The sequence below is a fragment of the Mesocricetus auratus genome, unplaced genomic scaffold (assembly GCF_017639785.1).
Source record: "Mesocricetus auratus isolate SY011 unplaced genomic scaffold, BCM_Maur_2.0 Super-Scaffold_100003, whole genome shotgun sequence".
NCBI classification, from domain to species: Eukaryota; Metazoa; Chordata; class Mammalia; order Rodentia; family Cricetidae; genus Mesocricetus; species Mesocricetus auratus.
The window spans coordinates 32,244,070-32,257,628 of record NW_024429188.1 but is presented as its reverse complement, the minus strand read 5'-3'; the positions used below and the strand labels follow the sequence as shown (position 1 = coordinate 32,257,628).

Here is a 13,559-nt window from a genome sequence, read left to right as displayed (position 1 = left end):
TAGCAAGATAATAAAAGAATAAATAACTATTTTATTTCACCTATATCATGTCAAGAAACTATGTAAAACCATGTTAAATAGATGGGCAGATATCTAAGAAACTCCCCCATTAAAACTCTTACCTGTGAAAATCTAGGTTCAGACAGTTTCAATCTCTTTCATCAAAATGTTTGGGATCTAAAGTATTTCAAAGTTCTCAATTTTTACCCTTATGGAATGTTTCTATAGATCATACTGGTTGAGAATTTCACATCTATAAATTCAAAATGAAATACTGTCCAATGTCTGAAATGCTCAAGGAACTGATACAAATTTTCCAAATGTAAACAAGGAAAGTAAGATTATAAACTCAGTCAGACAAAGGAGTGATTTGATGACCTTGCTCAAAGACAGGGTGTGGAGCCTACAGTGTAGACGTCAACACCCTGTTCTGACAGGTAATGTTTCAAAAAAAATCCCTGCTAAATGTTTGTCTAGTACCTACACCAAGGACATAGCTTTCAATCACTGCAAAGCCTTTTGTTCCCAAGCAAAATATAGTATTTGGACCAGACAGCATTTATGCAAACATGATCACTTGACCCTTGAGCACATTTGCTGTTAGAAGAATGGATAAGAGGATACTAGTGATACTATTTTGAATGCTGTTAGAAATGGAAGCAAGGAACACAATGCAAAATACTATCAGATTTGTAGTAGGACTAAAATTGGGAGAGGTACCAACTGTTGTAGATAAACAAAAAAGCAGGATTTACTATACACTATGATGTATAATTAAAATTCATGCTTATTTCATTAGCATGTCAAAATTTCGAGAACAATGATTATGACTTAAATGTCATGTTCTCAATACCAGGTGATAGTATTGGGAACAAATACCAGTACATAAATTACATAAATGTAATTCTTTCAACTCAGAACAATACTTCAGCAATAAGAAAATGACAGTATTTCTCTTACTATTTGCAATGTACTTTTGATATATATTTTTGCTATAAATAGATGTGGCCTTACAAAGAATGTAAGATTCTTAAAGTTTAAATTTTATGTTTAATTTTCTCTTTAAAATTAGTTGGGTATATTATTTTGCCTTATCACATGGAGTGATATGAAAAGTCTGTTTTAGATTGACAATTTAAATTTAGATTTTAAGTTTGTTTGGGTAGGAATTATATGATACACACATATCTGGAGGTCAATTTGTGGGGCAGTTCTCAGCTTCTGTCTTCACTTAGTATCATAGGATTGATTGCAGTGGGTTAAACTCCTGTTCTTAGGCAACAGCTATTTTATCTACTGAACCTTCTTAATCAAGCCAAGATTCACAATATTCATGTTATTTTAAACATTGTGTCATGCCCTTCATACTACCTAGAAGATAAATCATGAGGCATTATTATGGGAAACACATTAAATCAGTGAATGCTACTTCACCATGTTGTTATCCTGATAGGATAGGCCCTATCTTTTTAGTGTAGACATCCATATAGACATTGAAGAAATAAATGTGTTATCATTCCACGGGCTGTTATATATTCATAGACAAAATAATTACACACTCACAGCTTGTGTTGCTCAAATGCAAAGCTGAACTTTGAATTTGGAATAACCAAACAGAAAGATGTAACTAAAACATACATATCATGACAAGATCAAAATCATCACAATAGCTCATTGTGAGATAACCATTATATTTTACAATTGTTCTAGTAGTAAGCATTTTTATTCCCATATTTTTTGTCCTCACACACATAAAAGCACATTTTGTGGGAAAATTGCATTTGGTTATGATTTTAAATATGTGCTTTCTTTCCATAAACCTAAATAAATGAATACATTTTTATAATGTGAATTATATTTGTCATGAATAAACACCGGGCATTTCTTTGGGATTATAACATATCTACAAATTACATGGAAAGAATATTTACCTTGAATTAATCTTATCTTGAAATGTCTTTGTGTTTGTGTTAAGATAAACATTGTTTGCTTATCTTTATAGAATGGATATGATAAATCACATTCTAGTAGAAATTTTTGCAATGGAAGGTTAATAGAAGAGCTGTTTAGAAAAAGAGATAGGGGTTAGTTTAAAATGGTACCAAGGAAGTGAAAAATCTGTGGGATTTGCAGCTAACATATATCTGGCTTCCAGTGACACCAAAATAATAAGTATATCTTTAACCACATGTACATCTTTAAGAATTCCTGTCACTGGCTTTACATAGTAACAAAGACATACTTTGCTATGACTCTAAAATTTACTAGTATCCTATAAATAAACTTGTGTGCCCTAGTGATAAACCTTTGCACTTCTGTTCACTGTATTGTTGCATGCTTATAGCAATATATTTAACATAAGACACAGGCAGACAATAATTTTCCATTTTGTGTTTTCAAATTATTCTTCAGCATATTTTTCATTTAGAATTTTTCTTCTCCAAAACTTATCACACAACTAATTATCTGTGCTAATGAGCATGGTCATTAATTTAATATACTATAATTTAATATACTAGTAATGAATGCTGAGATGACAGGAAAAATCATAGGATTCAGTTTCAATTTATTTTGTGTAGTCTACAAGGCTTGATTTCTGGTGCAATCCATTAGTGAGTGCCAGCCAAATTATTTTTCATATGTGTATATAAAATGGACATGTGTATACATATATCATTTATATGTCAAAATTACTTTTAACTGTGTATCTTCAGTTACATTAACTTCAAAGTGTCTAAAGCAGTCACTTATATGAGGTTTTGACATGTAATATGTAAAAACTACTTTTAAACTTCACATTTTACTTTGGAAAAGTTTTCTCATTTGTTTGTGTATTGTAAGGTTTCTATTGTTGTGAAGAGACACAATGATCATGGCAACTCTTATCATGGAGAGAAGTGTGGCAGCATGCAGGTAGACAGGGTTCTGGAGAAGGAGCTGGGAATAGTACATCTTGATCTGTAGGCAACAGGAAGTGAATGGTGTTCCTCACTGGATGTAGCTTAAACATATGGACCTCACAGCCTGCCCCCACAGTGATATACATCCTACAGCAAGGTCACACTTACTCCAACAAGGCCATACCTCCCAATGGTACCACTCCCTGTGGAAGAAGCAATCAAACATCTGAGTCTATGGGGACCATACCTATTCAAACCACCACATTATTCTCCCTGTTACCCATATACCTGCAGCCATATCATGCATTTAGTACAACTTCAAAAGTTCCCGTAGTCTATCACAGTCTCAATGTTTAAAAGTCCAAAGTTCAAAGTTTCGTCTAAGATTCTTGTGATCACTTAACTGTAATCCTCTATAAAATCAAAATAAAAAGATGACATACTTTCAACATATAATGACTCAGGGTACAAATTACCATTCCATAAGATAGGGAAGGGAGAATAGTGAGGAAATACTGGGTCAAAGCAAGACCAAAAACCACCTAGGCAAATTCTATGTCTGATGCCAAAGTGCTCTACAGATCTCTAATTTCTTTCAGCTATGTCGACTGCAATGCACTTTTTTCTCATGGGCTGGTTCCACTCCCTCTTTGCTGCTTTCCTCTGCAGGCATCCCATGATCCTGGCAACTCCAGAACCTTGTAGTCTACAAGACAATTGAAGCTTCAAATTCATAGCTTCATGCATTAACCTCTCTGAGCCTCTTTCCAGGAATATCCCTCCCACATACTTGACTTTGGCAGCTTTTTTTTTTATTCTCAGAAAAAGATTCCATAACCCCTTTATTCTATCCTTGACTCTGAAGTCAGTCCCACATGGCTGAAGCTGTGAAGTCCTGATGCTTTGGGGAACTGGAACATAGGTCCCCTTGTTCAATTACATCTTCATCAGCTTTCTGTTTTCAATGGCTTCCTTCAGGCCTTAGATTAGCTCTCCTGAAACAGGATCACAGACAATACTGGCCTTGAACTCAGAGATCCCACAGACTCTACCTCTGGAATGTTGGGATTAAAGTAATGTGCCACCACATCTAGCTCTAAATTTGTCTTTAATAGTTCAAATTACCTTCAACATCACTATCTTCCATGCTCCTAATAGTATGGCCTATTAAGCAGTGCTTAAAGCATTCCTCTATTTTCCTAATCCAAAGTCCAAGTTCCTCTAATGAAAAGCACAGTCAGACATATCACAGCATACACCAGTCCCACCACAGTGCCTGGTAGCAACTTCTGTCCTAGGGTTTCTATTGCTAGGAAGAGACACCATGACCATGGCAACACTTACAAGGAAATCATTTAATTAAACACGTATAAAGGAAAACATTTATATGGAAAAGGTTAACAGTTTCAGATGTTAGGCCCATTATTGTCGTGGTGAAAACCATGGCAGCATACAGGCAGACATGGTGCTACAGAAGGAACTGAGAATTCTACATCGTTTTCTGAGAGCAACAGGAAGTGAACTGTGTGCCACACTGGGTGTAGCTTGAACATATGGAACTCACAGCCTGTCTGTGCAGTGACACATGTCCTACACCAAGGTCACACTTGCTCCAATAAAGCCATACTTCTCAACAGTGTCACTGCATGTGGGCCAAGCATTCAAACATGAGTCTATGTTGGCCATGCGTATTCAAAGCACCACAGTTTAAATACATACTTCTTAATATTGTGATAAAGCCTCAGTTTTGGAATGACCGATAACTCTCCTGGTGCAACTGTAAAAGATTCTTAGAACGTTTGTAATAAAAACGATGTAAATGTGAGTTGATTTGAGGATGCTAGGCAGTTGTGTGTGACCATTCTATGACTTCAAAATGTGGACTTTCTTAAAAGTGGGGAATGGTGTGTGTGTGTGTGTGTGTGTGTGTGTGTGTGTGTGTGTGTGTGTGTGTTTCCCTAATGCAGTACCAAGAATGTATTCAAGGAAGAAGTGATAGCAAACTTTGCCATGTATGTTAGCATGTCAATTATAACAAATAATACTTAAGAATACCAATGTTCAGAAAAACATAGAAAGCAAAGATTCATTGAGACCTTTTATACTAAAATACATTATTTAGAATTTTGAGACTGAAAATTTACATAGTTTACACATCTTGGAACAATAAGTCAGGAGTTCTGGCTCACGCTGATAATCTCAGCAGTAATAAGGCTGAAGAAATAAGATTAAGTTGAGTTTGAGGTCAATCTGTATTACTTTATAAGTACTAGCCCTAATGCAGTGTGAGACTCCAGAATAAAAAATAAAAAAATTCTCTGTTGCTTTATAGATTTAGAATATTTTTACATTTCTTTTTCTAGAAAATATATTTCTAATTATGACTTCTATATAAATATGTATTTGAAAACCTATGCATTGCTGGTTCAAACATTAATATGATTTCCTAATGCCAGTAGATATGATAAATAAAACATTTTTACCCATTTTGGAAATATTCTTGCAATCATGACTTAGACTTTAATATATATAAATTAATTTTTAGTTAGTTTTTATTTAGTATTCTATTGTGTTTTTATATGCTATTGTTTAGCATAACATTTGCATTTCACTTAGATTTAAAATACTTTGTCTTTCAAAATACATATTCTAGCTTTTGTTTCTTTTTTACATTTCTGTGATGGAATTTTATTCACTATTAATTCAGTGAGAAAATTTTAAGCAATGTCAGTATAAATTAGGGAACGTGTTTCTCTTCCTACATGTTCAAGTGTAGTTTGCAATGATTTTTCAATACCATGGTAATAACCAGAGCCTTTTGTAGGAGCAAGAAGAGAAATTTTAGGGATTTTTATTTTCTACTACATTACATTGGTTCTATCACTAAATGTTTTGCAAAAGGAAAATGATCATGGAAAGGGTAGTTCATAATTTATTATTCTAGGACATATTTATTAACAGTTCAATGCTATTTAATAAAAGTTTTCACTTAAAAAGTCTCTTCCATATTCACCTATTAAAATGTAAATTGTCCCTTAACATAGTTTTGCCTCTCTTAAAGCATTTTCATATAGGGATCACAGATTTCCTCCTATATGCCCATTTCTTAGTTTGGTATAATGAATAGACCCTTGGGATTTATCTACTTATATATACATGATGAAAGGTAAGAAAACTGAATAGAGCCATTTGGTTTATTTGCCCAAATCTAGTATTACTAAATGTAAATTCAAGTTTTCTACTCTTGACATTTAAATAAACCCCTTTTAATTTCACTTGAAATGCTTCTTTTTGAGACAAGAATCTTACTTTGTGTTTATATGTATAATTTTCAACTGTATACTAAGAATCATTATTTAAATTGAGGCAAAGTGAATAGTAAGTATATATGCTGATGACTTCAGAAAACGGGTGATTTATTATTTTATACAATTTAAAATATGTTCTTGTTATAGAGGCTGAATAAACCAACATTTAACTATTTTAGCTTTTATTAACCAAGAAAGACAAAGGTATTTTGGACCTTCTAAAGTTTAACATACAGAAAAAAATTTAAAGAGTGTACTATAATGACCTGCTGATGAAAAATCAAATATGTATCATTTGTAAACTTCAATCACAGCTCTTTATCACATGCTCTGCTGAGTCTTCCTGAATCAAAACAGAGTATAACATTTGCAGAATTCAACACTCAAAATTATGACACATAAGAAAAATGTGAGCATTTGAAATATATATTTCCAGAATTCATTTCAAAAATTCAAGAAATATTTCATTTTCAAATAAATATAGCAAAATATTCTTACCTTAGAAAATTGGGCATTTATCCATTTTGTGAATGTTTTCTTTTGAACATCTTCTCTTTCATCTATTTTGTAAAATAAACAAAATTAAAAGTTATAACTACGCATAGCTTATATTTTGGAACCAAAGTATGTGTTAGTGTTAATTTAAACTTCATGTTAATATCATTGATAAATAAAGTTGAACATGAGTGATATTGTTATTAGGTATTTAGTTTAAAAGTATATCTAAAATTAATTGATATAGTCAGGTCCATACTCATTCAAATACAAGAATATTGCTGAAATCAGTCTCATTGAATCCATGGGGTGTTATTTACCACTTGATATACTAGTCATCCTAGTATAATTAAAGGAAACTATATGGCAGTATTTATTTAGCAAATGTAATCCTGGACTTTTCCCTCTACTCTCTTCCTCATTTATGTAGAAAGGATTATTTTTTTCCTTTACAAACACTGTATCCTCTATCACATGTCTGACCTTCATATAAGAAAGGCTCCCTAGCAACCAGGAGCATGGCTTAGTTACCTTTGTGTTTTATTTTCTATACAAATTAAGAACTAGGGAAATGTTATTTGACAAACATAAATGCTTTAAGGGAGGGACAATCCTACAAGTCTATAATTTCTAGTGCTTCTTTCGGGAAATTGAAATGCAAATGGCATTTCCTGGCTTACGAATAAAAACTGAAGGGAAAATCTCCACAGATTTATATTAAGGGATTAGGCTGAGAAATTATTAAGAAATGGCTTTATAAAAGCCATCATTACAGAATTATTTGTTTTCCTAAGCTGGAAATTACTATTGAGTTAAATTGACAGAAAAAAATCTACTTTTGTCATTAAAATATTTTCTTCAAGGTCTGGTATTAGTTAATAGTCAACAAACCAGTTTATCTATACAATATGCAATGATTGAATATTTCAAATATTATCTACATAGGTCAAATGGACTGTTATGAAAATACTGCAAAATGTAAACATTTCTTCTCATATAATTTTCAGTAGTAAACTTCCATTATTTCTCTTAAAACACATAAAATGTTGGAATGAATTGCTTCTCTGTAACAAATGTATTCATACACTAAAATGATACCTATCTTTAAATCAAAATATGAACACAAAAGAGTTTTTCACTGATGTGCAAAATAGTAGCAGATAACTCTTAGATGGAAAATTTTATTCTCCTTCATAAATACATTCATATTATTTAACTGTTATTCTCATAGGCTACTATACATATGGTCAACGTCAGCATTATCCATATGGTATTACAGAATCAGAAATATAAAATGTGGAAGCCTTTCTTTTGTTGACAAATTTCAATAAACAGAAGTAGAGTAATATTTTCCAAGCCTAACACTTCCTTACTATCACAACCAATTCCTTAACATTCTTTTCAAGTCAATAAAAGAAAAAAGGGAATATTACAAATGGTCAGATTTTAACTGGCTTGGGACAAAAGTCCATACAATTGTCTCTCAGTGTTATATAGGGCTATTCCCGATGGAAGCAGAAGCAGACATGCACAGTTAAACACTGAATTGATTTCCTGGAATACAGGGAGGAGTGATGAGCAAAGGGGTCAACACCAGAAACAACTGACCTGAAATAGTGGGAGCTCATGGACACAGACTGACACCTGGGAAACCAGCATAGGTTTGACCCAGCCCCCCTTAATGAGGGTGTCAATTAGAAGTCCTGAGCAATCCATGGGGCCTCTGGTAGGGGAACAATATATATCCCTACTATAAGAATGGACTTTGTGATCCCATTCCACATAAAGGAAAACTCTCTCAGTCTAGACACACAGGGGAGGGCCTAGGTCCTGCTACAAATGATATGACAGACTTTGAAGATCCCCCATGGAAGGCCTCACCCAACCCCATACCCGCCCCCTGGAGCAGAAAGGAGATGGGGCAGGGAATTGGTGGGGGGCAGGGGAGGAGGGAAGGGAGAGGGAACTAGGTAGGATTGGTGTGTAAAACAAGCTTGTTTCTAATTTAAATATAAAAGAAAGTATTCAAGTACACTTAGACGTATTAAAACATAGCAAATGACCTCTAAAATAAGCTATTTAAAGATTGTTGTTCCAAAGGCTTTTAGGTGAAAAACGAATTGTGATTTCATATTCAATTAATTTTAAACTCCATATACAAAGCATAGAAGGAAGCATAGAAACGTTGACATTATGAGCAAACTGTTAAGTATCTACTGTATAAACATGAGTGAATGTGAGGTTCAACATACAAATATCTTCAGTAAATATCCTGTTTCAATTATGATCTTTCATAGCAGAAAAAGACATCTGCAATGAATTGCTTGTTAATGTTTTACTTTGCCATAGTAGCATTTTAAATATGATAAATATGATTACAACTCATTTTATTATAGCTACAAAATCTAGAATAGTGTCTTATTTCTCAATAGCTGTTTCTACAACATTTCAATCAATCTGCATGCTATTAGCTGTTTTTCACAATAGAAGGTAAACACTGAAAGAATAAAGGTAGTATTATGAAGAATAAATTCGACAATGATCATTTAAAACAAAATCTATAGTTTTCATCTTGACTAGATACTCTTTTATACAATAATTAGTAAATTGTATATAATGCCATGAAATAATCAAAGCAACAAAAGTTGAATATATGCACACAAATTCAAGAAATCACAAGTTCAGATGTTCAGTTTGAGCAACCCAGACTTTCTGTGCATGCTCTAATGTATATGAAAGCATCTGGAAATTTTATAGTGTACAATGTAATATCTATATAAATTTATTGAGAATTGTACACAGTACCTCCCTCATGATACTAGATGATTTCATTGATATACCATGTTCCTACCTGTACTAATGGACAGTTAGTGTGTTAATTTTTAAAAATATAACAGCATAAAATATTTTATTAAATTAAATTTATTTTCAATGGATCAGTAAAACTATATTAATGTGGTACCATTAGATATTTTAATACATGCATATCTTATATGATATCTAAATAGAGATGAACATATGTATCTCCTCAAATATTTATCATTTCTTTATAGTGAAAACTTTCTGGGGCTAGTTAGATCATTAAATGCTTGGTATACAACTATGAGGCCAGAAAACTAGAATTCAGGACCCATTTAAATGCCAGATGAGCAAGGTGATTTATCTGCTATTCCAGTGCTAGGTAGTACAGACAGAAAATACCTGGAGTAAGGTGCATATTTAGACTAGCTATATATGTGATGTCTGGTTTCAACTGAGAGACTTGAATGAAAAATACAGAGAACAATTAAAGACAAATCTAGATATCAACTTCTGGCCTCAAGATGAACACTCACACAGATATGTGAATATACAAGGACATAAAAAAGAAAATTTTAAAACTGTTCCCTTTAGATATTAGAAGTATAAAGTAAGTAATTATTAATTATAGATCCTGTCCTCTACAACAGTACTCTAGGACATCTTGATTATCTTTATCTATAACTTATCATACATTAATCAAGCTTTCTCATCTTTCCTTCATCTCCTACTCTTCTTATTCTGATAGCCACTATTTGAATTTTACTACATTTGTTAAACATGGAAATATGTTTTCCCTAATCACCACACTCAGTGTACCAATACTGTAGAGCATGAGGCAAAGATGTCTGAATTACTTTTTCTTCTTTTCTTTCATACACTTGAATTCTTGATATTTCTGCCACTATCTCCTGAGCACTGCAATTACAGCCATGATCCCAATATCAAAATCTCTGAACTTTTGTATTACAATCTCAATTGTAGATATTGTTTGTTTTAATTATAAGTGGTTAATACCAGGATAAATATTAAAAGATAACTAATATTTGCATTTATGTGAAGTGCTTTGATTAATAATGAAGAAGAACATGTTTCACACAATCATACATATCTATTTACTCTGCTTCTTAATACTTTGTTCAAAATGCTTATATCCTCTGCATGTGTATCTGTTTAGTACTAGATACTTTAGAATCAATTGGACTGAGAGAACACATGAATACTACTTAAACATTTCAATCATCAATGCCATTCATTGTCTGATAAAAATAAGGAACCTCTTCTAACAATTCTTATATAAAGACATTCATTTTAAGTTTCATATAGTTTACCTCTCTAGAAGATTGCTATCAAAATAAAATACAAGGTAACAATCATTAGTACAAATTAAACTAGTAACTCTCAGTTAATGAAGGAAGATATTTTTTCAAAGTGCTTTGCCGTAGTTAGAATTACTATTGTTGTGATAAAACATCATCCCCAATGCAAGTTGTAGAGGAATGGGTTTATTTGGCTTACACTTTCACATCACTGTTCATCATTAAAGGAAGTCAGGGCAAGAACTCAAATAGGTCAGGAACCTGAAGACAGGAGCTGATGCAAGAGGCCATTGAGGCGTACTCATTAATGGCTTGTTCCTTATGACTTATTTATCCTACTTTCTTATAGAATCTAGGACCACCAGCTCGAGGTGGACTCCTACACAATGCACTGACGTTGGTGGACTTACCAACATCAATCACTAATTAAACAAATGTTCTATGGAGTCGTCTGTAGCCTGAACTTAATGTGATATTTCCTCCACCTAGTTTCCTTAATCTCAGATGACTATGGTTGTGTCAAGCTGACATAAATCCAGCAACCACAGTGGATATATCCAATTTTCATTTTTATCTTATGTTATTATGCTAAAACTTTATACTATTATAGGTTTCAATCAATACTTTCCAATTGTATACCTTCAATTACTCTAAGATTGAGAAACATTGACTATACATATGAAAATCATTATGGAGACTATTTCCATGTTTCAACAGGGTGATTATTATTGTCTACAATAAAAATGTGAAATCAGCAACAAAAGAAATGAGAAGACAATAAAGTGAAATATGCCAGTGAAAAGTAATTATACATGCTCTTCCTCAGTCATTTCAAATAGCATTTTTTTCTCATTTCTCTTGAGAGTTTTATAACTAACATCTTTTCACTCATAAAAATATTCCTGAGCATATTAATTTGAGAGTCAGTAAAGAAAATCTTTCTTTAAAAATTTTACTTGAATACTGTTGCCTGCGGATATCAGGGAGTGAAGAACTACTACTTCATAAATTGCTAAAAGTGATCAATATTTTATATTATTCTCTCCATGGGAAAATTTCAAATGAAATTATCTTTCTACAATGTCATAAAACATGTTCATCTTCTCACAATTAAGCACTTTTGGTAGGCATTTTTATTCAATGTTTAGCATTTTATATATATATCCTGAGATTAGTGTATCAACCTTAACATGTTCTTAACTTTTATGTTCTTGAACCCTCAGGAATATGAATGTAGGTTACAGTCAAATGCTATATTCATGATTCACAAGAGAAATTATGGCAGAAAAATCTTATTAGGAGGCAAACTGAAAGAGCATTAACTGAGGAGACCTAGCTTGCATTTTCACTAAAAACTGTGCTAGACTTATGACTTTAAAATAATAGTTCTCACTCTATTTCCTTTTAAATGAGGGCATTAATTACTCTTTATATCATGGACCCATTTTTAATTATGTTATTCGAGGAATTATGTCTATAACAGTTATATATATAATGCACGCCACTTTACTAGTTGTTGAGAATACAAACCAGAGTCAGTCCTTGGCAAAGTTGACGGCCTGATAGAAACTATAAGTAAATGAAGTATTTTGCAAGTGTAAGAATATGTATTTCCAGAAAGTAATACCCAGTATTACAGGGGTATAGAGAAAGGTATATTCAGTTACTTGTGGGGGCCATTTTAGAAAAGGCGAAAATCAATTTTAGTCTATTTGAATGTGTGAAAACAAGAAACAAAAATGTTGGGGAGGAAATGATGAATTCTAATGAGAGGGAAGCAAAGAATAGAACACTAATAAGTCAAAAGTCATGCTATTCATTCCATGCAATTTTATGCTGACTCACTGTAACCCATAAATGGGGAAGTTAAATGGATTAAATTGCATCAGGCTATGGTCAAGTGATAAAGTAGGATCTCTTTATAGCCTGGCATTTTGTCTGCTACCAGTTATTGTAATAAGTCAAGGTCTCCTGGTGGTTTGAGAATGGTCTCCATAGGCTCATATACTTGAATGCTTTGTCACCAGGGAGGGAGACTACTTGATAGGATTAGGAGGTATGCATTGTTGGAAGAGGTAAGTCAATAAGGGTGGTCTTTGAGACTTCAAGAGCCTAAGCCAGGTCAGTGGCTCTCTCTTCCTGATGCCTGAGAATCTAGATATAGAGCTCTCTCAGCTACTTCTCCAGTACCATGTCTGCCTGCACACCACCATTTATACTTCCCATCAAGATGAAAATGGAATAAATCTCTGAAAACTCTAAGCAAACCCCAATTAAATGCTTTCATAAGAATTGTTGTAGTAATGGTATCTCATCACAACAATAATACACTAAGACACAAGGTGGTACCAGGTAGTAGGGTATGGCTGTGGCAGACTGACCATTCTGCTTGTTTACAAAATTTGTAATTTGGAACTTTTGACTCAGAAAGCAGTTGAATGCATTAAGCAGGGGTTTATGGGCCACCTTACTAAGAGCGTTGAAGACAGTAGTGCTGAGAGCAATGTAGATTATGATGGCCCATCTCAAACAATTTCAGAGGAGAAGCGCACTAGTAAATGGTCCAGTGACTGTTCTTGTGATATTCTGGCAAAGAATATGGCCACTTTCTGCCCTTGTCCAAAAAAAATCTATCTGAGGTTAAATTGAAGAGATCTAGATTAATGGTTTGGCAGAGGAGATTTCCAGACAGCCTACTATTGACTGTGTCATGCACTTATTAGTGGCTACTCTTACGT

At 33.2% G+C, this 13,559-nt stretch overlaps 1 protein-coding gene across 8 annotated transcripts in view; it reads right to left on the bottom strand.

The window, feature by feature from the left end:
* Dmd (dystrophin) overlaps positions 1 to 13,559 on the bottom strand; it is a 2,157,616-nt gene that overhangs the window by 1,831,651 nt on the left and 312,406 nt on the right. For all 8 annotated transcript variants that reach the window (XM_040744180.1, XM_021232987.2, XM_040744181.1 and 5 more), the window contains exon 2: positions 6,707 to 6,768. In XM_040744180.1, coding sequence (XP_040600114.1) covers positions 6,707 to 6,768 — 62 coding nt within the window. The remainder of the gene's footprint in view (positions 1 to 6,706; positions 6,769 to 13,559) is intronic.